Source organism: Umbelopsis ramanniana (genome assembly GCF_025399195.1).
Source record: "Umbelopsis ramanniana AG unplaced genomic scaffold K450scaffold_27, whole genome shotgun sequence".
In the NCBI taxonomy this organism is placed as follows: domain Eukaryota; kingdom Fungi; phylum Mucoromycota; class Umbelopsidomycetes; order Umbelopsidales; family Umbelopsidaceae; genus Umbelopsis; species Umbelopsis ramanniana.
Window position 1 is genome coordinate 260,018 of NW_026252113.1, and position 21,921 is coordinate 281,938.

At 42.3% G+C, this 21,921-nt stretch overlaps 7 protein-coding genes across 7 annotated transcripts; 1 reads left to right on the top strand and 6 right to left on the bottom strand.

Annotated features, from left to right (window-relative positions):
• Nucleotides 1–450: 450 nt before the first annotated feature.
• Nucleotides 451–2,245, bottom strand: K450DRAFT_241224 (uncharacterized protein). Its single transcript, XM_051589058.1, has 9 exons — nucleotides 1,887–2,245; nucleotides 1,731–1,791; nucleotides 1,573–1,632; nucleotides 1,325–1,495; nucleotides 1,124–1,250; nucleotides 927–1,037; nucleotides 788–855; nucleotides 673–717; nucleotides 451–589 (listed from the first exon to the last, which is right to left on the bottom strand). Exons 1-9 carry the CDS (start codon nucleotides 2,192–2,194, stop codon nucleotides 545–547), a joined length of 996 nt encoding a protein of 331 aa, XP_051444731.1. The 5' UTR covers nucleotides 2,195–2,245; the 3' UTR covers nucleotides 451–544.
• A 233-nt stretch (nucleotides 2,246–2,478) lies between these two features.
• K450DRAFT_174781 (uncharacterized protein) lies at nucleotides 2,479–3,194 on the bottom strand (the record flags this gene model as incomplete). Its single annotated transcript, XM_051584207.1, has 2 exons — nucleotides 2,479–2,741; nucleotides 2,816–3,194. Coding segments are annotated over 2 exons (642 nt in total), but the record flags the coding sequence as incomplete, so codon positions are not given.
• Nucleotides 3,195–10,275: 7,081 nt separating this feature from the next.
• On the bottom strand, nucleotides 10,276–11,789 carry K450DRAFT_241243 (uncharacterized protein). The gene is made up of 2 exons (XM_051589059.1): nucleotides 11,544–11,789; nucleotides 10,276–11,478 (listed from the first exon to the last, which is right to left on the bottom strand). Exons 1-2 carry the CDS (start codon nucleotides 11,731–11,733, stop codon nucleotides 10,505–10,507), a joined length of 1,164 nt encoding a protein of 387 aa, XP_051444733.1. The 5' UTR covers nucleotides 11,734–11,789; the 3' UTR covers nucleotides 10,276–10,504.
• Nucleotides 11,790–12,719: 930 nt separating this feature from the next.
• Nucleotides 12,720–14,018, bottom strand: K450DRAFT_241246 (uncharacterized protein). The gene is made up of 5 exons (XM_051589060.1): nucleotides 13,845–14,018; nucleotides 13,610–13,771; nucleotides 13,264–13,540; nucleotides 12,905–13,192; nucleotides 12,720–12,837 (listed from the first exon to the last, which is right to left on the bottom strand). The coding sequence occupies exons 1-5, from the start codon at nucleotides 13,984–13,986 to the stop codon at nucleotides 12,813–12,815; spliced, it is 894 nt and encodes a 297-aa protein (XP_051444734.1). The 5' UTR covers nucleotides 13,987–14,018; the 3' UTR covers nucleotides 12,720–12,812.
• Nucleotides 14,019–15,397: 1,379 nt separating this feature from the next.
• K450DRAFT_271809 (uncharacterized protein) lies at nucleotides 15,398–17,505 on the top strand (the record flags this gene model as incomplete). The annotated part of the gene is made up of 2 exons (XM_051593025.1): nucleotides 15,398–16,756; nucleotides 16,849–17,505. 2 exons carry the CDS (start codon nucleotides 15,398–15,400, stop codon nucleotides 17,503–17,505), a joined length of 2,016 nt encoding a protein of 671 aa, XP_051444735.1.
• A 1,433-nt stretch (nucleotides 17,506–18,938) lies between these two features.
• On the bottom strand, nucleotides 18,939–20,418 carry K450DRAFT_287929 (uncharacterized protein; the record flags this gene model as incomplete). The annotated part of the gene is made up of 4 exons (XM_051593536.1): nucleotides 18,939–19,284; nucleotides 19,354–19,698; nucleotides 19,766–20,289; nucleotides 20,364–20,418. The coding sequence occupies 4 exons, from the start codon at nucleotides 20,416–20,418 to the stop codon at nucleotides 19,024–19,026; spliced, it is 1,185 nt and encodes a 394-aa protein (XP_051444736.1). The 3' UTR covers nucleotides 18,939–19,023.
• Nucleotides 20,419–20,489: 71 nt separating this feature from the next.
• K450DRAFT_241256 (uncharacterized protein) lies at nucleotides 20,490–21,612 on the bottom strand. Its single transcript, XM_051589061.1, has 4 exons — nucleotides 21,557–21,612; nucleotides 21,360–21,498; nucleotides 21,116–21,289; nucleotides 20,490–21,035 (listed from the first exon to the last, which is right to left on the bottom strand). Exons 1-4 carry the CDS (start codon nucleotides 21,589–21,591, stop codon nucleotides 20,706–20,708), a joined length of 678 nt encoding a protein of 225 aa, XP_051444737.1. The 5' UTR covers nucleotides 21,592–21,612; the 3' UTR covers nucleotides 20,490–20,705.
• Nucleotides 21,613–21,921: the final 309 nt, after the last annotated feature.

Sequence of the window (21,921 nt, forward strand, 5' to 3'; positions counted from 1 at the left end):
CAGCTTCTCTCTCCCCCCTTGCTAAAAAAAAAAAATTACCAGCTGATCTTCAATCCAATCCCTTCTGCTACCCTTAGCAACGTTTCGCAAAATGAAAAATTCACTAATATATTCCAGAGGCTTTTTCGAAGTTTGAAAAGCGCCTACTTACCATATTAACTCCTCGTGTGGCCTGCATTCGCTGAGAACATTTATTCATACAGTGGCATAGGAAAAATGGGCGAAATCGGGAGTGGCGGGTAGGGGACATGTTAGCACTCACTGGAGCGGAGCGAACACTAGCTTCCAAAAAACAATTTCTCGCTCAACAACCCACACTAATGAGACGAGAAGTCTTTGCATCAGCCACCAGTATTTGGCTTAGGAAGCAGAAGTTCGTGGTCCGTTAAATGATATTATAAACTATCGCTCTTTGGAATTAGATGCCTGCCTTGAAGCGTTTACTCACGCTTTTTCTTTTCTTTTTTTTGATTTTGTATATTCCTTTTATTACAGTGGGTAGGCAAGTTACATGGAGGGTCTTTCAACAGGGTTGTTCTTTCATTTATGACTCATGTAAGCTTTCCAAAAAGTAAGGATGTTCCATACACTGTTTAAATTTATGTTTGGTCAGTTTTACATGTCCTCGCATATAGAGCCACACATCATATCTTTTACCCGATGTCAACTTACCGCTTTGGCTGATATACGGTGTGCTGGATCATACGCAAGTAAACTCTGTTGCAATTGAATACGCAGGTTAAGCCATCGTTCTTAAGCTCTCATTTGATTGGCTTGAGATCATTACCTTCCAAAGTTTCGTTCCGTTGGGTCCCAAATATTCTTCTATGTTGGTTAGTTCCTCTCCCTTCCATTCTATCAACAGCAAAAAGGATTAGTAAGTAGTGCCACTAAAGACTTGATGGTAGCGTAATACTGTGACATACGAGGAAAGGTAGGACTGTAATCAGGTAGAGTAGTGACTCCTTTCCAATGGTCTTCTGTCGGCGTGCCCAATACTCTAAATATCCGGAAAAGTTGATCAATCTGCGAGTCACCTGTCAAACAAGATGGACGACCAAAGCTCGATTAGAAACGCAATGTTTGAACCAGTTGAATAGGATATTCACATCAGCCCATTTACCTGGGAATAGCGGTCGCAGGGTCACCATTTCTGCAAATATACACCCAACACTCCACATATCCACCGACGTTGAATAATGCTTGCTTCCTAGCAATATTTCGGGTGATCGATACCATAATGTGATGACCTGAAGCAAATATGTTGAATGAGTTTCACTGGCAAGTCATTATAGCGTGTATATATCTTTCCATGAGTTGTTACCTCGTGGGTATAAGTTCTCATTGGGATACCAAATGCTCGAGACAATCCAAGATCAGCTATGGTTAGTTTGCCAGTTTTATCGATGAGAAGGTTTTGCGGTTTCAGATCTCGATGGAGAATTCGGTGTGAGTGGCAATAGGACAATCCACAAACCAATTGATGCATGAACGACTAGTAAATGGTATGTCAGTTGCACTGGTCGTAAGATATGACCCTGTATTGAAATGTGTTCGTTTTCGAGTGCTTACTTGGATGTGGATCTTGGTCATTCCTTCTTTACCCGCAGCATCCATGTATTTTCGCAAATCCTGTTGAAGGTAATGTAACAATGAGGCTTTTCATTCGAGATCAACACGAGGTCTTGGCGAATAGACCTATGTTTCAGTACAATCCTGCAAATACTTACGACATCAAGAAAGTCGAATACAAGGTAAAGCATGGTATCGTTATGAATGATATCGAGTAATCTGAAGATGTGGCTATGGTTAAACCTTATGTCTTGTCTTTTTTTCATGGCAGTGATTCAAGCCGACATGTCACGTCCATTGACACGCGTCCATACCTAATGACATTCTCGTGTTTCAGCTCTTTTAACAGAGAGACTTCTCGGATCGCGGTTGCAGGCACACCTTCGTCGTGAGAGTTAAGACGGATCTTCTTCAGAGCGACGATTTTGTTACTCGCTTTGTGTTTCGCTTTGTAGACAATTCCATACGTTCCTTCTCCAATCTTGTCCATTTTGACGTATCCCTCCATAACATTCTTGGACTTTTCAGTATCTTTGCCGCCATCTTTCCTCGATGATATTTTGGTTGGAGCCGCCGCTACGAGTGTCGTGCTGCCTGTGGGTCGTTTATTTTCGTCACCCATTTAGCAAGTTGTGAATGCAGAAAGTTTGGTACAAATTTAACGCGTCAAAATTTGAAGCGGGAAAATTTCCAGCTTGAACAATTTTATTTTCGATTATTGCTGTTGACTGAGATCCAAACTCTTCCAAGTTGACTTGTCATATTCCTCACAGTACTGCAATGACGCTCATCGTAGATACTAAACGTTAAAGTTGAACAGACACCTTAGATTATTATAATGTTTATTTTCTTTATGAAAACGACTCATACAATGAAGAAGACTTGATGTTACTACATCACAAAATTCTAACGCAAGGACTTGGTTCTATACCAGTTGGCAGGATTGTCACCAATGCACTCGCTAACAGTGGTTGGCTTATAACCCTTGCTCTTGACATAATCGAAAGCCCATGGAGCAAGTTGCTGAGAAGTAATTTGCAAAGGATCATGTTCAAGGGAAATGTGGCCAGGAACATCAGGGTTGGCGGCAATACCATTAAGGAAGTTGGTCTTCTCTGTTGCCAAGTTATTGACTTGCCAATCATCGGTATCAACATCCCAAACGATAACTATAGATGGAGACAAGACTTTTTTGTTAGTAAAGTTGCGTTTGATCTCTCATTGTGAAGGAATTTTTCCTTACCTTTGTAACCAAACTTGTTAAGAATCTTAAGAGAAGCATCGGTATATTCACCGTAAGGAGGTCTGAAGTAAGTAGGAATAACGCCCAAAATATCCAAAAAGGCATCTTCAAGCTTAGTGATTTCCAAGGTCAACTGGGCATCGGTCAAGGATGAGATGTTAGGGTGGGACCAGGTATGGTGAGCAATTTGATGACCAGCATTGTAGGTTGCAATCAAAAAGTCCTTGTAGTCGTAGATGTTACCGTAGTTTTGGCCATTGATAAAGAAAGTGGCAGTGATCTTTTGTTCGTCTAGATAATCAATGAGATCCTGAGTGTACTTGTATGGACCATCATCGAAAGTAACGGCAAAAGTGTTGGCTACACTGCAAGAGTAAACAGGAATGAGAGGGAAGGCGCCACCATTAGCACCAACTGCAACACAGAGACTAGTGCCAGGTTTCAAATCATTACAGCTCAATCCTTTGTTATAATTCAAAAGCTGTGTAAGGGTCAGATTGTTGTCGTCAGCAATGGTATAGCAAAGATCGCTATTGGTGATGAGGTGAGTCTTGGTGCATCCAAGGGTTGATGTACCAGTAGCCGCAGTGCTAGTAGATGTCTTGGTGGCGGTGGTAGTCTTAGTGACTGTACCAACAGCTACGCAAAGAACGTCGCCGATTTGAAGCAAGTTGCAGTTTACGCTAGGGTTGTAACCCTCAAGCACTGTTAAAGCAAGGTTAAGAGAGGTAGCGATATCGTAGCAGGTATCCCCAGAGACCACTGTGTAAGTCTTTGTACATCCGGTCGCAGTTGAAGCAGCTGCGGAAGTGGTCGTGGTCTTTTTGGTGGTAGTGGTGGTAGGCTTCGTGGTGGTGGTAGTCTTCTTGGTGGTGGTGGTGGTAGGTTTCTTGGTGGTGGTAGTGGTCTTCTTGGTGGTGGTAGTGGTCTTCTTGGTGGTAGTAGTAGACTTCTTGGTGGTAGTAGTAGACTTCTTGGTGGTAGTAGTAGACTTCTTGGTGGTAGTAGTAGACTTCTTGGTGGTAGTGGTAGTCTTCTTAGTGGTAGTCTTGGTGGTTGTGGCGGCCGCGGTAGCAACACAGACCTTTGCACCAATACTCAAGTCAGTGCAGACAGAGCTGGGATTGGCATTCTGAAATGTGGAGAGCGACCAACCTGCCTTGGTGGCCAACACAGAGCCTGTAGGTTTAAAAAAAAAAATAGCTAAAGTCAATCATCTGGTTTGTTATATTGGGATAAGTGAATGAGAGATATTTACAGGTATCACCCTTTACAATGGTGTGGTAACTGGTGCAAGTAACGGCTTCAGATGGCTGTACAATAGCCGCGACGAATAAGGAGAGGATGGGAAGCAGAATGGTCTTCATGACTGAACGACGGTCTGCTGAACTGAGAAGGAAGGACGAGGACAAGAGAAGTGAAGTGGTGGCGAGCATGATGAAATTATATTTATACGACGGAGTCGATCTTCGCTGTGCCTGTTGTACAACGATATTCCGCATTTAGTCAATAGCTTTAAATTCTCTCTTGTTTACCAGGGTTCTCGACAATGAGATCGAAGGCTATCCCGTCAATGTTTTCTAGGCTACTTTCCCAACCTTCAACACAGAACCTCACCGTAACCACCACCATCTTCAAAGTGGATTGTACGTCTAGCAATATGTGTACCTATGCTCCTGGACGCCACCGAAATCTGACCTTCTATTCTAGGCCGCGCCATCTTTTATAAATTCATTGCCGTTCGCTACTTCGCCCGCTTTATGTCCCTTACAGACACTGCAACTAGCAGCATGTCACTTTCCTAGGCTGCAGAGCTTCTTTATTCGCATACGCAGTACACCTTTTTTTAGAGAATAGGCAATAAGCTTCACGATTGACATAGGTTCAGTCTCTCGTTTCAATGGTGATACTTGATTTTAAATGTCAGCGTCTGTGCAAGGCTCGCATGGAAAAAACTTTTGACGGCTCAGCACTCTTCAACACTGCCTGTATAGTTTCCATGGCAACCACATTTTAGACTTCTTACTGAGCGTAAAAACGGAATGATGAATAGTCGACAACAACTGGTATCAGCAATTACCTGCATTGAATAACTACTTGAATGGGAATGGATCATAATGACACCCACCACGTGCGTCCGTTAAGCAACTAAGTGCATAGAACCATAGCCGGCTTCGACCTTGTTGCTCGTTTGTGAAGCTTTCTCTTCATCAAACTTTTCGAGCTGCATCATCATCTAGCTGTACTATCTCCTAATTATATCATTCGAGCGTGTATGGGTTGCCGACACATGGCCAAAAGTGATTAACACGCGGCATGATCTTCACACGTTATTTATATGGGATCTTCAAGTAACAGTTATGAGGCTATCTTAAAAAAAAAGGCTATGTTCTGCTAGAAGGTAGCAATGTTGAGACAAACGTTCTTGGTGTTGCGTAAAATAATAGCTTTTTGTGTTTACATGAAACCTTGTATCTATTGGGATCAGCGTGTCATGGACACCTGTTATAAAATACAATACCATGAGCAAGTATTCGTTTGGCATCTTTTATGATGGTGGAAACCACCAGCTTGAAATTTTTCAATGAACCGTCTACGCAAAAAAACACCACTAACCACTGAACGTCAAGTCTTTCCTAGCTAAAATGCCTAAGTTAGCCCTTTGGTGGGCAGAAAAATTATTGGCTAGCGCTTGATTGCCTTGCTTTTAAAACTCCTTTTTGGAGTTCGCGAGTCATCTCAAGCTTGGTTGCATAAAATTACTTTTGCATTCTTTGGAGACAGCAAACAGCAATATGTCGTCGAGTGAAAGACGTCTCTCTGGCGTTTTGAGCAAAGACGCGCCATCCGAATTAACGGTAGATGCACGTGTAGAAGTTCAAGGCAAATTAGGAACCGTCCGATTCGTTGGCACTACCAGCTTTCAGACCGGAAAATGGGTCGGCATCGAACTAGATACACCTAATGGAAAAAACAGTGGTGTCGTTCAGGGAAAGCGATACTTTGAATGCAAGACTAATCATGGTGTATTCGTGCGTCCTAGCCAAGTAAAACCATTATCAGCAGAGGTACATTTTTGCCTGTTTCAAACCCTGTACGAGTAAACCCCCCTTCCTCTATTAAACGCTTTGTAAATATCAATAGGAGGATTCGCAACCTTCTGCTACATCTCAACCAGGCAGAGGCTCGCCCCGAGCTAGTCAAGCGGCGGATAGCGTTCGCTCAGCTGCTCGTAAGACACCATCGCCATCATCAACGCTACTTCCATCACGAATTGGGACACCTGGCCGTACAACCAAAGCGCCAGCCACTTCACCCTCGACTCCACGGCGAACGCCCCTCACCTCTGCACGTAATACGCCATCACCAAGCTTGACTTCAGTGCGGCGTAAGAGATCATCTAGCATAGCAAGTAAAGGCGAGTCGGCTCGACTTTCAAGAGACATGTCGAGCAAGATCGTCAAAGCAGATTTCATTGAAGAGGAAGTCACTGAAGGCGAAGACACAGGTACAGAAATGGACACCCCAGATGAAGAAGGTCCAGCTACACCTGAAGAAGTCGTGACTTCTGTACAGCCTGGAACTCGCTCTGATCAGATGGTATCGCTTAAAGATTACGAAGAACTGCGTATGAAATTGAAGATCCTGGAGACCAAGCGACAGGAAGATAGAGAACGACATAGGGAGAATGAAAAGATCAAAGAAGAAGCTGAACAATTCTTGACCCTTCGTTCGAAGTTACAAGAGAAAGTCGCTGAACTTCAGCAAGATCTACGTGAAACCAAAAAGCAAGCCAAGGAATTAACCGCTGAAAATGAGCAATTGGAGTCAAAGTACAATGACGCCATCGAAGCTATGGAAATGATGACTTTGGACAAAGAAATGGCGGAAGAAAGATCTGAAAATTTGCAGCAGGAAGTTAATGTACTCAAGGATAAAATCGAAGAGATTAGCGTTGATCTCGAGGTGTTCAAGAAAGAGGGTGGTAAGTTGGATCCCATCTCAGCACGTTTGGAAAAAGGCGGAATTTTTAACAACCATGCGGTGTATTTCTAGATCTCCTTAGTCGAGCAAGTGAAGTTGAAGGCGATGGAAAGCCTACTGTCGAAGTTTTGCAGTTGGAAAAGCAAAATGAGAGACTGAAGGAAGCTCTTGTACGGTATGTAATCATGCAGGGTGTGGTTGGTGGTCAGATAATATATGCTCAACATCCATCTTTAGACTTCGCGATGTGACAACTGAGCAGGAAGCCGAACTGGATCGCAAGATTAAGGCTTTAGAGAAGGATAGTATCCAACTAGAAGAACTCAAAGGCAAGTATTCAATTTTTTTCTTTTCTTTTCGCAACACAATCACCATTTTCTAATCAATACCACTACGCACCTTTTAGTTCAACACGAAATTGTGAAAGAGAAACTAGATTTGGCCGAGAACCAAATTGAAGATTTGAAGATACGACTAGACGATGTGATTGGAGCTGAAGACTTGGTTGTACAGTTGACTGAGAAGAATCTCAACTTGAACGAGGTTTGTTTCAGGCATCTTTTCAATAGCCCTTCCACCTTTCTACATGTACAAGCGAAACTCATTCCTTTGTCACTTAGAAAATTGAGGATATGCGTGCAACGGTGGAAGATCTTGAGGCACTAAAGGAACTGGCTGATGAATTGGAAGAGAATCATATGGAAACCGAAAAGCAACTGCAAGCTGAAATCGACCATCGAGATATGCTTTTGCGTGGTCAGATGGAAAGACTAGGATCAGCTGAAGAGACAAATGCTGACTACGAAAACACTATCTCTCAGTTTAGAGAGCTTGTTTTGAATTTGCAAAAGTAAGCTTATCGTGGTGGCACAGTGTATTCGTTAATAACGATATCGAATGATGTTAACTCACCATTTACCTACAGTGATCTTGAACAGCTTCGTCACCGAGAAGAAAGCCAGCTTTCTGAATCTCGCAATCTTAGCAGCCAGTCGCAAGCTATGATGTCTTTGAATTTGCAATTGAGATCAACTGTTATGAAATCACAAGCCAAGGCGATTGATTTGGAACTACGAAAGCTGGATGCTTCACAAGCAACAGAGCGATTGACCTATGTCCAAGCTTATCTGCCAGATTCCTTTTTCAAGACAGAAAATGACCCAATCTCTTGCTTGCTTCTCTTTAAGAGACTTTCCTTCAAAACCAAGTTGATTCTGAAGCATTTGGATCAAAATAATTCTGTGTCTGATCTTCTCAACGACAAAATTCCAGAATCACTTTTGTCAGTGTGTGATATGCGACAAAAGCTTGGCTGGCTCGAAGACTTGTCTAAGCGCTTCGTGGCTCATATTGAAGTTAGCTCAGTACAGGAATTCCTGAAATTCGGACAAGTTTACCATGATCTAGTAGGAACCGAGCGAAGACTGAACGGTATTGTGGAGTTATTGCGCTCAGAAGAATTACGAGAAAGTGAATGTATTGCCGATGTTCAGAGGATGATAGCGCAATTGGAACATTTATCCGAAGTATATCTCCCGCAGACTGATACCGCAAGCTCAGAATACTTCTTTGGATTGACTAGAGCATTGGACCATAACACCGATACCATCCTGGTCAGCACCAACTATTTGAAGCAGCTGATGCAATCATCTAATGCTAGTGACGAAGATGGTTTTGTCATTTCGGAAGGATGGGAGAAGCTGGAATACGATTTCGTTGAACCTATCACCAGACTAACCACACATGGCCGCGCATCGAAAACTTCCATCAAAAAGCTTTTGCGCAGATTGGAAGATTTGTCGGAACAAGCTCTCACGCTACGACCGGAATATTTGGCTAATCTTAAAGACATGTATTCTAAGAGCAGCCGCATTGCACGACTCTGCGTTCAGGTAAGTAGGCAGAAATGTATAAAGCTGGCTAACATTGTAGCATAAGCACTAAACCCGTTCACTTGTCACCTTTGCTTTTTATCAGGTATTCAATGAGATATCTCATATGGTGCAGCAAAAGCGTGATAGTAAAGAACCAGTCAGCTTGGCAGTCATTCAACAAGTTCTATATAACAAGACCGATGAAATATTAGAAGTTTCCGAAAACTCAATGTTCGAAGGCATCATTTCCAAGTTGAATAATCTATGCAGCGAGCTCAATGCTGTTGTAGACAGAGTTGCCGAAGACTCCAAGGCCGTCAAGATTATGTCTGCCAGCTCACCTTGGCTCCAGCGAGCTTCTGATTTGAAAGCCGAGGTCGTGATCAATCACGATATGGAACGTAAACTTCAACAACACAACGATGAGATCTTGAAGCTCATTAAAGATGTCAGGATGAAAGATCAATCTCTACAAGAGTCAGCGGTCAAAATTGAACTTCTCGAGAAGAGAATGGAAGGTGTCAAGAAACAAGGAGAACAGATCGTTGAGCTTGAAAGCGGTCTTGCCAAGTCTCAATCGCAGATGCAAATGTATGCTGAAGCGATGGAGAACTTACAGGCTGAGTATGATAGCCTGGAACAGGAAAATATTCAACTCAAGAAAGCAGCTGCTAAGCGTAATGAGAAGCCATCATCAACGACCAAGAGTTCAGAGTATGCTGAAGGTTCTTCCAATGCTCCTGAAGAACTTGTCACTGTTGAAAGCTATGCGTTGAAAACACAGGTACGGTATAAGCTAATCGTTAAAAAGGGGGTGGGGGTTTACTGCATAACTACGTTTATACTGACAGTTCTCACCTTAGCTCGATCATCTCAAGAGTGCAGTGCGGTACTTGCGTGCGGAGAATACTCATCTCAAGAGCAAAGAGTACATGAAGACTCTCAATATGGATGGTTTACCTGATGTACCTGCTGCCGCAAATAACGATAGCGCCATTTCCAAAGAAGCACTCCGTTCCATTGCATTGGAAAGTAAGGCTTTGATTCATGACATCCGTAGTGTCAGCGCAGCCTCCAAGGTGATTCGATTACAACCAGCTCAGCAAGGCAAATGGAGATCACAAAAGTCGAATGCTGAATACCAATACCAACAACAACAATCTGTTCTCTATACTCTGCAGAAACGCAGTTTCGAGTTGCGACACAAGGTGGATACCATGCAGCAGACGTTACCAAAGCGCACGTCCTCATCAGCAAAATCTACTGGAGCTAGCCCAGATTCCACGAGCTATTCATTAGCAAGGATCCAAATACCCAAGATACCACAATTGAAATCTCTTCAATCTGTTCACAAGAACATCAATTTGTCCAGCTTCAGTGAATTTGAAAAAGTTCATGCTGTATTTGTGCGATAATCCTCATACCATCTTTTGTAATCTATAGAACTGCCACGGCGGTTGTTGTAAAGCATTAGCGGTTGCTTACTTTTCACGATATTTTTGATACTTAATTTCATCATCCCACTACTGTCTAACGTCATACGGTACTATAAAGAATTGAAGCAAATCCCTATACAACTTTCAGTGCACACACAACGATCATCCCGTCAGAACCATATTAATATGTTTGAAAAGGTGCCTGCGCCTCGAGCAATGCGTGGGCGACGAGCACAATGCTACTTTCATTTCATCATTGACTCACGCTCTCGATTATAACCCCGTCTTCGAAAAAAAGAAAATTTATGCTTGCATTATTCGTCACGCCAAGTAAAAGTACAAAGAAAATATAAATAATGATAATGCTATTGATAATGAAATACTGATGAGATTATTTATCTGTACAAAGCCGTTTCTGAGAATTGATAGCGAGGCAATAACCGCATTATGGTGGTTTTTCCTCGCTTTGACCGGTCGCTGTCCTTACGCAAACATGGACATGCATGAGCATTACACTCGTAACTGACAGCAACCTCAGCTTTGGCGCATTCCTCGTATTGAGGTGGTGATTCTGTTAATATAGGTGCTAACCGGCAGCAAAGGATTTCAAATGGACTTTCTAATAGAGCCTCATGCATAATGCCTTCCTTTTCCACTTTCACTGTAAGCTTGGCCCAATGAGTAATGACAATGTCTTGACTTCTGACCGTAGGCTTTAATACAAATTGGCAGGTGGGAATAGGAAAGACAAAGCGACCCTGGAGGGGAGTGGATAGGTTCCAGTCCAGATCTTTGAGGTTCATGTATTGGCCTTCTGTAAACGGTTTGTCGGCGTTGACATGATGATATGCCCATTTCAGCACGGCAATGCTGTGGTCTGTCTGTTGTACTCCCTCTTCTTGAACCCGGACAAGCCTTTTTTCCGTGACATTGAATAAAACAGACTTTATCTTGATTGGGTGCTGAGGATCTTGTGCTGTAATATTGAGATCTATACCCAAGTGATCGCCTAAAATGGCAGCTGGACAGTCAAATGCGAAATCACATTCCACGCCTTCTATTTTTCGATGGGCTGAAACATATCGCATGTCCAGTGGACTAAGTTCTGGATATCGAATCAAAAACATTGGAACACTGGTGGTTATGCTATTGAATAGAGCTCCAGTTCGACGTAATTTAGCCGTGATCTTATAGGATATGGTTCCATTGTTGAGCTCGATTGTAGGCGGTAGTGTATTGGGAATTGGAAATTCAAATGGAAGATGATATCGACCAGCTTCCAGCTTCGGAAGATTGGCTGGTGGTGGAACGGATAATTGAACAGAATGCAATTGTCTCGTATGAGTCAAATCACCTCGTCGACCTACTCCTGAACAGATTAATCAATAAACACTAAAAGTAGCTTGATCAGATTACTGAAAACTTTAAAAGTACCTTGCGGCCAGAGAGTGAGGCAAGTGCCAGAAAACTCGACTTCAATGGGACCACAGATTGTAATGGGTTTTTCCAGATCCAAAATGATGTTTCCCCAGACCATGTAGGTTTCGATCTTAGGTTTGATGTAGACTTCGTAGGAATCCATCTGTATTTGAAGCTGGATACCATGATGGACCAATTTGTTCATGGTGATACGAATAGATAGTTTAATGGGCTGCCACTAGGGATTTAGAAATATTGCATAATAAAAAGAGGGAGGTATGTCCACAACTACAATGTTCCAGTACGCGCTTTTATGGAGATGAAGAAAATTTTGATGAATAATCTTTCATCTTGCTACGCAGAAAAACCCGTCGCAAAAACCGTCCATAGCTTCCAGGTCACACAAACAGAAGTATCATTCATTCCACATGCCTTTAAATAACTCCATTAAGCTTTTGTGCTGAAGATGAGAAGTATCCGCTTCAATTCGATGCATGATTCATGGACTTGTCATCTCACTAAATCGTGCATCACATTGATCTCCTTTGACCGGAGCCCGCTTTGACCCTGTCATGAAAGTGGGCTGCAGACGCTGCTATCTCTTATCGCAATGATACTCTTTTTGGCACGATGAAGATCCACATCTGATATACCCGATCTTGGAGCCATTGATAAAGTCTCTTCTATTCGTAATGGAGAGTCACCGTGATACTGGGTACAGCTTTGTCACTTTAATACTCACAGCTCCGAAAGAGCGTTTACCCCCAGCCCAGATGGCGCTCGTTCTCACCTTATGAGTCACAGAAGATCAAATGACATGGTGTATACCGGCACTTCGGCGTATCCTCACTCCATTGAATGGGCAGTGGTAGCTACTCCAGATGCAGTAGTAGTTTTCCTGGCAAGAAGATATGTCCATATGTTCATATCTACGTCAAGACTGCAGGATTAATTGGCCAAGTTTCCGTTAAGCAACTGCGCCACGCACGAGCCGGGTTTTCTCTAGGGCCGTCGTTGTTCGGTATATTACATTGTACCCCGTCACCTTGTATTACGTTCCGAGCATCTGTAACAAATAAATATACCATTGCAATCAACATCTGAGTCAGAAACATCCACCCTTTGCTATGACAGCAGTACCCACATCTCATGGACAAAACAACCCACACCCGTAAAACGATGGCAAAGGCATTGAGAGGGGCTTTTACAAAACTCTAAATTCTGCGATAATTTTTATTACTCTTCAGGTCAATTTGTAAGGGTTGATGTTTTTTTACACATGAGTTATTTGGACTTTTCAGCGGCATTCCTGTTGTTGAAAGGACCATTTAATTACGGTAAGCAAGTCACAAATGTGTACAGGGTTCCTAACTTACTTGTTAGCGTTGACATTAAGCAACAAGGTGTCGGAATCCAACATGACTCTGTTGCCGCTTCTAGCAATGACTTGAGAGATTTCACGAGCAGTGTCAATTCTCTTCAAATCCAAGAAACCAGGCTTGTTCTTGATAGCTTCACCAATGAGTTCTGCACTCTTGGCTTCACCCTGAGCGCGGACAATGATGGATTGCTTCTCTTGTCTAGCCTTGTCAACGACGAAAGCAGCTCTCTGTGCATCCTGCTGAGCAATTTGCTTAGCTTCGACAGCACCTTCGAAACCGGGACTACGAAGGGATTGGAAGGGTTACTAAGAGTTGCGAAGGTGTAGAATAATGATTGGCGCATCAATGCTTACCTGAAGCCAACATGGGTAATGGAAACATCATCGAGGACAATGTTGAAACGGAGAGCGCGGCGAACAAGGTTCTCACGGACAAGGCGAGACACTCGCTCACGCTGAGTGATAAGTTGAGAGGCGTTGAATTGAGCAACAACTGACTTGAGAACTTCATTGACGATAGAAGGAAGGACACGCTCGTCATAGTCCTGTCCAAGAGTACGGTAGACAGTAGCAAGCTGGTCTACTCGAGGCTTGGAAAGCACACGGCAAGTAATGTTGACCATTTGAAGATCTACATTGTGTGATTGTGTAAGAAATACTAAGGCAATATAATTGTTATAACGAACTTATGATTACTTACCCTTGGTACCAGTCAAAGAAGCAACATTGCGAGGTTTGGCTCGGACATCGTAGATAATGGGAGTTTCGAACCAGGGAACGACGAAATGAGTTCCTTCATTGTAAATCTTGTTTTGGACGCCAAAAAGACGAGTGTACTTGATAGCACGGTGACCACCATCAACTGTAGTGGAGAGTGTTTAGTGATCGCTTTTTTTTTTTTTCTCCAGGATAAAAAAAGGCGCAGCCATAATTACCGTTGAAAAGAGAAGCATTGATGCCATAACCGAGAGCACCGAGGGTAATGATAGCACCTGCTGCTCCTCCAATTCCCTTTCCGGAACCCTTGGGGAACATACCGCCAAGTCGTTGTGCCGCTTGCTTCGCCTGTTGAGCCATTGAATGATTACTAGCTTGACACAGTGAGTGCGTAACCAAAGGAAAAAATATAAATAAAGTCCACGTGACCTAGGCATTGTTTGTGACGTGTTTTTGTCAGCTTCCCACCCAGTTCTCAGGGGCTTTGAAGAGAGCATGAAGCGGACCAAAAGCATGATACTGCAAAGCAAAATTCATATAGACACTATCCCACAAGCAATAAAACTTACAATGAACTAACCTCGTATAGTGTACATTGTTCCATAATATAATCTTTTCCAATAATGGTTTTACTGTACGATAGGGTGTAAAGCGAAAATTTTGCTTTGCCGGTCCCTTTGGCTGATGCTGTTTGCTGTTTTGTATTGGTTGAGGCGATTGGCCAGCGATTGTATAGTCAGGTTCCAATGCACTCCTGACTCTTTCACCTTTTTTTTTTTTAAAAAAAATAAAAACTTATACTAGCTGCATTGCACTATAATTTGCATATCATTCTTAAAAGTTGCAAGTTGAAACCGTATTAGTTGCCCATTAGTTTCGAATATCTGATATATTCTTCGATTGTCTTCGACTGGCATCGTTGATATGCTTTAAATAACTGCGATGAAAGTATAGTCGGTAGTAAGCCATCACGTCATGGAGGCCAAATCTCAGTAGCAGTAGTAGTACACAATGCGATTGCTTATGCGTGAGGACTATCAATTGTTTTGTTACAGAAGGCCATAGATGCAGCCATATTTCCATGATGAAATTCTTCAAATGTTCTAGAAGAAATTGTGCACTTTTTTTGGACCATAGCGACAATTTTCATCCCACAAATCTCCAGATAGCTTGCATTTATGATAGAGATCGAACATAAAAATTGTATGAAAAAACTGTAGTTTCGTGCTCTGCCAAGAGTCTCTCTTTGGTTTTATTTCAAGATGAATACCACTTTGTCGTCGGTTGCCAAGTAAAATGGGAAGCATGGAAAAAGGGTTGGACTTAGTCCAGTACCCCTCATCGAACATGAAGCCACTGGATGTCTGGCAAATATTATTACTTCAAAGTAGTACAACAGTTAGCACAGAGAAGCGTCACCCGCTAGTTAGCATGAGCTCAGTATGGGCAGCCATATGGAAAACCCATTGGTTTTGCACAATGGAGCAACAACCATGGTCTTTGCAGATGTGCTTACAAACCATTAGATCCAAAGATTTTTTGTCAAAAACATAGTGAAAGACTCTCATAACGTTTCGACAGTATATTTTGTTCCCTAAGTACCAATAAATTCCTTGACTACAAGAAAAAAAAAATGACTTTGGTGTGACTAGCTTTCGTCACAAGGAAGCGAGGATGTGGTTTTTGAAAAAATCGATCGAATTCTCAAAAATCCCATCATTTTTTTTATCCTGAAATTATATGTCATATTTATCACCTCACTAGAACCCCAATGTCAGAATCAAAAATATCACTGGCAGTCAACATGAACGACAAATCAAGGAAAACTTTAAGAAGTTTAGCACCTGATCCTACTCCATTGCAGCACAAGAAAGATTTGAGTGCGTCGCCCCATAATGCTCAACCAGATTCATCTAGTGGGGCAACTTCTTCATATTCTTCCGCTTCCTCGTCGTCTGCATCCTCCGAAAGCTCGACCTATACACAGTCGGACATAAAATCTGATGGTGATAAACTAGGCATGTCTTCTGCTATGATAGATCACAGAGTGGGCTCTAAACCGCCCGATATAGCCGCGTACTTGATCAATCGACTTCCACAAGATCTTCTGATAGAGATCTTTTCATGGCACCAGTATCCTCAAATATTGCGTCTAGTCAACAGGGCATTCCATAGAGTATCACAGTTCACATCCACCAAGGCCCTATGGCTTTTACGACATTATCCTTACTACAAGGTTTTGGAGAAATCCATGCGGTGGATCTTCTTCGATGTTGCCGTTGCAAAAACAATGTTTTCCTTGAATCCTGACATATTCTGCTCTCGGTTTTACGTTCGAAAGGCGATCCTCAAGCTGGATAAAGAAAAATATCGCTTCAAATCAAGTAAAAAGGTGTTACAGCATTTTGTTTTGCTCACAGGCAAGCAATACTTCGGCTTAGATCCGGAGGACGATTCAGAATTTCCACTACAAAAAGCAACTGGAGATGACAGGGCTATGACTGAAGCCATACGAAGTCGACAATGGACTGTTGTAGAACACATTGGGTCAGTCAACGGCTACGGATTTTGGGTTCATACACCGTTTGCTCGCCAAAATTTGAACAGCATGTTGCTGGACGCCAGAAATATAGCCCAGTCTATTGAAGTACCACAACCACCGATGGATTTCACTAGCAACGCACAGGATAACTCATTCTCGGATTCAGCCTCACATACTCCGACTAACGACTCGCCAGATGCTTCCTCCTCTCAGGACAGTAAACGCAACATAGCGCGGCACAATGTTCGCAAAACTACCATCTTACCTCAAAGCTTTTTGCGTGCTTTGCGAACATGCCTAAGAACAATGTGCTCGTCCTATAGCCCGCACTATTCACGCCAAACATCACCTTACAGCGACAAGTATCTTGTAAAGCTTGCTCTACAAACAGAGCTCATATCAGTATATGGTCTAGTCATCGAAAAGCTTGGCCCATATCTTTCTACCAAGGACAAGGAAAATATTGTTGACAGTATGAGCTTTGAAGGTGTGACTACAGACGAAACGTTTATCCGAATCATCCGCGACTACAAGTTTCCAATACAATATGGAAAATGGAATGAAAAACCATTATTTGCTCTCGCCTGGGTAAGTCACCTACTCGTTTATAAGTGGCGGTTTATTTGATATGCCGTAGTGTAAGTCTCTCTTGACTCAAATTAAAATAACATTTTTTATAGCACAATATGAGCCATCGGATACATCTTCTTCTTGAACTTGGCTTTGAACCATGCTACGTCCTTCCATCATCTGATGAGAACAATTTTATGCATGATCTGCTATGTGCAGAGAACACATCTTTGGAGTTATATTTTATGCTCCTGGACGCTGGTATTCCGCTAGAGCTTTCGACATTGAAGAAAATCGTTCAAAGCACTGTCTTTGAGGGCATCCTATTGGGTTGGATCATCAAAAACTGGAGTCACATTAACAGCAAAGTCGAATGGTCTGTGTTACAAGATCTTATGGTGGCGTATAGCTCGGATAGCCCCATACTAATTCAGCCGTCGGCGAAGCGACCTGCCCAGCATAGTCTAATTGATTGGAAGCGAAAAGAGGAAGAAGAAGGTCGCAATCAACAGCGAGAGTTCGAGATGGCTGTCCTCAGCGAACTTGAAGAAGGAAGATATAACGAAGAAAATGGATATGCCGATGATGAAGGTGCCGGCTTTAGCAGTCCCGGCGGTGATGAAGTCAGCAGAGAAGACGAAGATGAAGGGGTCGATGTGGATGATGACGCTGAGGCTGAAGCTGAACCATTATCAAGCGATGACGAACATGAACAAGCAGCTGATTGGAGAAACATGCCACTTGAAGGTCTCCAATACATCCGGTGAAAGAGGACACCAACTATCCGGTAGCTTCACACATTTTCGGCTAGAAAAGATGCTGAAAAAAAATACCAAATCTATACCTCTCTATTTTGTAAATAAACAATTAAACAATGCAACATTTTTGATATAAAGCTACAAAGTCATTAGTTCCAAACATATAACAGCGCCCTCAACATCATAGAGGACTGTGCAGCGAATAATCTTAAAGTATGAAGAAAAAAGCAACTATATGATCATTTGTGGCAGGATAAAGAGCAATATGCGAACATCGACAGCTCTGGATGTCTCTCAGACAGAATGACCTCCAAAGCTTGGAACCTCACTGTGTTCAGTAGATGACCGGGCATTTCGAGCATAGAGAACTTTCAAGCATCCAAGCCGTTGTAATATTTCTCTCGTACGTTGTCAAGTTCCAGCTTATTAAAAATATTGCGTTCCAAAATGCTGGGGAAGAAATTGAAATATTGTTCCCTGGCATGGCCAAAGGTGGATTTTTACGTCGGTGGGTCAATTGATCAGAGTCTATATCAATTTACAATACAAGTCGCGGGGTAAGGGCTCGATGTGGCGTTTGCTCTACGATTCGATTTCTCAATACCCTCTTACCCAAGCCTCAATCACGTATAACATATCGATCAAAGTTACACCACATGTATGGAGATGGAAGGAAGTCCAACTAGATTTCGTTACTGAATACTTATTCCATCGGCAGACATGGCCAGTAACACCAGATCTGGTTTAACCTAACTGAATTTACAGCAACTTTTTGCTGTTCGCTAATGAGAGCAAGCAATAGAACAAATGACCCCAAAGCCAACATATTTTGAGAATAATGAGAATGTGTTGTACCATAATATACGCCGCCCTCAAAATCAACTTCTCGCTCAATTACTGCAACTACAAACGCTTCATTTGAACCAATTTGGGAAGCTTCCAAGTCCTCACTCTTAGACAATCACCATATTTAGTATTGTCTACCCATCATGTCATCCAAGCAACCGCTGTTTAAGCCAGCATAGATGTGTTCGATTAGAATAATTGCTATGACAGAAGATGCTCATAAAACAATTGGTGAAAATAAATGTACATTCGCCACACAGCTATCTCTGCCTTACCTAATTTGCGAATTTACAGTCGTTCATATTGAAATTGTACGTATCAGAGCCAAACATATGGAGCCTACCTACCTCGAAACCTAACTCTTTTCCTCCTTGTTATTCTAAGTAAGGATACTGATACTGACAGTTATTGAATACGTCAAGGAATTAGCTTTCGTCCTAAGTATTCACCTTCAGCCTGCTGTATCTTCCAGTTCGCTCATGATATGCTTAACTAACCAGACATTGAAGAAGATGCAACTAAATTCCTTAGATGGTGTGCTATGATGCGTTGGAATTTATTCACCCAATGAAACCAAAGCGAAACAGTTTTTTATACCTCATGCTTGATTTCGAAAAGCAAATTACATAGCAGAGCATGCTCTACTACCATTAATGATTTTTGTTTATCCTGACAACTAATTTAAGCGAGCATCATGGCTACGAACAAAGATGTAACTCCGAGTTCGACGATGGTAAATAATGCTGTTTGGGAACCCGAGCTGGCAGCACCAATACTATCACCTTTGCCTAGTTTTCCAACACCTTGTATAGTGGATGTGGGGTTGGCGACAGCAGATTTGCATAAATAGGAATTTCCCTTGACGACCGTGGTTCGTACTTTGTTCACTCCGTCGCAAGAAAATTGCTTGCTGGAAGTTTGCAGATTCATTCCTCCACGTACCTGTGTTCTTGGCGTTAATAATCATCGTATTTCAATGAATGTACATGCTACCCATCTGTAAATACTCACATCTGTAAGAGAAGGTAATTGAAGATCGTCATACCCTCCAGTGATATCAACGGTTCCATCAACCTCGTTTAGTTTTGGGAAGGAATCAATAATAGTCAGGTGTGGGTTGTCTCCCACGCTCAAAGCACCTCCAACAAAGGTTAACTCTTGCATCCCAAGTTTGCTCAAATTATTACTGCTACCAATGGTGATCGTCTTCGCAACGGTCTTGAGCTTAGGAATATCGAGACTACTGAAGGTGTTCGAGATGAACGTCAAGTCACCATCAATCTTATTGAGGTTGGATAGCAAAATGTTTTCGATATTTCGGAAATCAGCAGACTTCAAGGTTTGGAGATTGCTGAGCTATAATTGGAGTGATTAAAACGTGTATGATAGATGTGAGAATTCTAATGAGCATCCGTATACATACGTCAACGTTGAATCCTGGAGCGTTCGCAGCAATTCTGACAGAGTCATTTATATCAGTAATGCTGCTCAAGTTGACATTCTTTAAATAATGATTGTTGTCGACGATCAAAGTTTGGACCTTTGCAACATTGATACCTCGGACTTCGGTTGCGGTGGTATCAGAAACGGTGATTGCATTTGCTTGAGATAGGCCGGCAGAGAACTCCAAGGTAGTTAAGGCGGGTGCGGTAGAAAGAACAAAGTTACCGACCGCAATGAGTTTAGGCATGGAAATGGCATGGAGGTCCCGAACACTTTCAAACTTCAGCCCTCCTGACACTACTTTTAGGTCAGGCAAAGAAACCTTAGTGACAGAGTTGATGTCGGTGAAAAGCATTTCACCGCGAACTTCCTGAAGACCAGTAAAGTCCAATTCTTCTATAGGAACCTGGGAGACTGTGATTTTTCCTGCGAATACCTGGCATGTACCAAGGGCTTTGATATCGGCTTGGCTTTTGATCACAACATCGGTGCTACAATCCAAGGCTACATATTTCAAAATATCAATAGGGTTACTCAAATGTTACATAGAGATTCTTGTCTAGCGTGACGCTAAATACCTGTTGCGAAACTAACCAACGCAGCAAGTGTAATGCATTTGATGATGGCTTTCATTTTAGAGGTAATCTTGTAAAGAAGCGTTTGTATATGCTGTCACTAGTTTTGGAAAATGCTTAACCATCTTTGCGTCAAATATGCACTGCCAATTTATATTTTCTTGAATCATTAATTTTTTTTTTCATCTAACATACTTGACTTGACTATCCCCCAGGTGATATTACAATTCAATGTTAAATGGGGAAATTTCTTGCTGGAAATTTCTGCCCGTTAGACAACAAACTGGTTTTATTGGCAGCTATGAAATTTCCTTACTGGCTATAGCTATGGCTATAATCGAGTAGTTACAATTTATTGAGAGCTTCTTCCAGTCTCTTTACGCCACTGTCATTTGGGACGCGAATACCTTTTTGCACAGCTTGTCTGGCATCGATACGCTCAACCCATTCCTTAACACGAGGAAATTCCTTCAAGTTAATACCAAGGTATGGAGAGCATTTGACCCAGCAATAGTTGGCAATATCAGCAATACTGTATTGGTTGTTGGCAAGGTATTCTTGGCCATCAAGGGCGATCTCCAAAACTCCATACAAGCGCTTAGTTTCGTCAAGATATCTCTTTTGAGCATATGGTATCTTTTCAGGGGCATATACGTTGAAATGATTTGCTTGGCCCTATGACAATTTTGATTACACCATTAGTTCCTGCGCGTCTAAAATTCCATATATGACTGCTGACAAATTGCAGAACATACCTGCATGGGTCCTACACCGCCCATTTGAAACATAAGGAACTGAATAACCCTTGAACGAGCAAGCGGCTCTTGAGGCAATAAGCGATGCTGGCTATCATAATTGTCACAGACATATTCCATAATGGCACCACTTTCGAAGACTGCAAAGTCATTCTTGGAATGATCGACGATAGCCTGCGCGATTTTTCTGTCAGTAATGCAAGTCTAGCACCAGATACACAGTAAAGCATTAATAGATGCTCACAGGTATTCTTCCATTAGGATTTATCTTGATGAACCATGGCTCCTTCTGAGTGTTTTTCATGATATCAATAGACTCCAAGTTGTACGGAATACCAAGTTCTTCCAAGGTTACGGAAGCCTTCCAACCATTGGGAGTACCACTAAATCATATTTCGTTGAGTATCAATATAGCTACCGTCGTTGATATAGATAACTTACGCAGTATACAGAGTGATAGGATGTTTTTGTGCCATTTTTTGAAAGACGTATCGAAGCATGGCGTGAGCTGACGCAGCATGTTACAAATTGAAGGCGTAATTGTGACCGCTTTGTTGAAAGTGGGACAGTCACGCCATCGTCAAATGGGCCCAAAGGCGGGTTAGGGGCCAGGAACGTACCACTTGTGGAACGTTGTGGAGAGAAGATTTGTCATCAGAAGATGGAAGATAGGAAAAGCAAGTACAATGAAGAAGGGATATACTTAAAATTGTCAATCTATAAAGACGTCGTTATCGTATATGGCAAATTGAAAGCGAAAGATCGAAGTTAACAGGAAAAAATCTGCATGATGCTATCACACCAGA

Coding starts and splice junctions, on each gene's coding strand:
- K450DRAFT_241224 (XM_051589058.1), bottom strand. CDS start 2,194: ATGGGTGACGAAAATAAACGACCCACAGGCAGCACGACACTCGTAGCG. Junction 1,792..1,886: donor AAACACGAGAATGTCATTAG/GTATGGACGCGT, acceptor CCACATCTTCAG/ATTACTCGATATCATTCATA. Junction 1,633..1,730: donor TATTCGACTTTCTTGATGTC/GTAAGTATTTGC, acceptor TACCTTCAACAG/GATTTGCGAAAATACATGGA.
- K450DRAFT_241243 (XM_051589059.1), bottom strand. CDS start 11,733: ATGAACAAATTGGTCCATCATGGTATCCAGCTTCAAATACAGATGGAT. Junction 11,479..11,543: donor CCTCACTCTCTGGCCGCAAG/GTACTTTTAAAG, acceptor TAATCTGTTCAG/GAGTAGGTCGACGAGGTGAT.
- K450DRAFT_241246 (XM_051589060.1), bottom strand. CDS start 13,986: ATGGCTCAACAGGCGAAGCAAGCGGCACAACGACTTGGCGGTATGTTC. Junction 13,541..13,609: donor TTCTTTGACTGGTACCAAGG/GTAAGTAATCAT, acceptor CACACAATGTAG/ATCTTCAAATGGTCAACATT. Junction 12,838..12,904: donor CTTAATGTCAACGCTAACAA/GTAAGTTAGGAA, acceptor TTTCAACAACAG/GAATGCCGCTGAAAAGTCCA.
- K450DRAFT_241256 (XM_051589061.1), bottom strand. CDS start 21,591: ATGGCACAAAAACATCCTATCACTCTGTATACTGC. Junction 21,499..21,556: donor CCTATCACTCTGTATACTGC/GTAAGTTATCTA, acceptor AATATGATTTAG/TGGTACTCCCAATGGTTGGA. Junction 21,036..21,115: donor GCGGTGTAGGACCCATGCAG/GTATGTTCTGCA, acceptor AAATTGTCATAG/GGCCAAGCAAATCATTTCAA.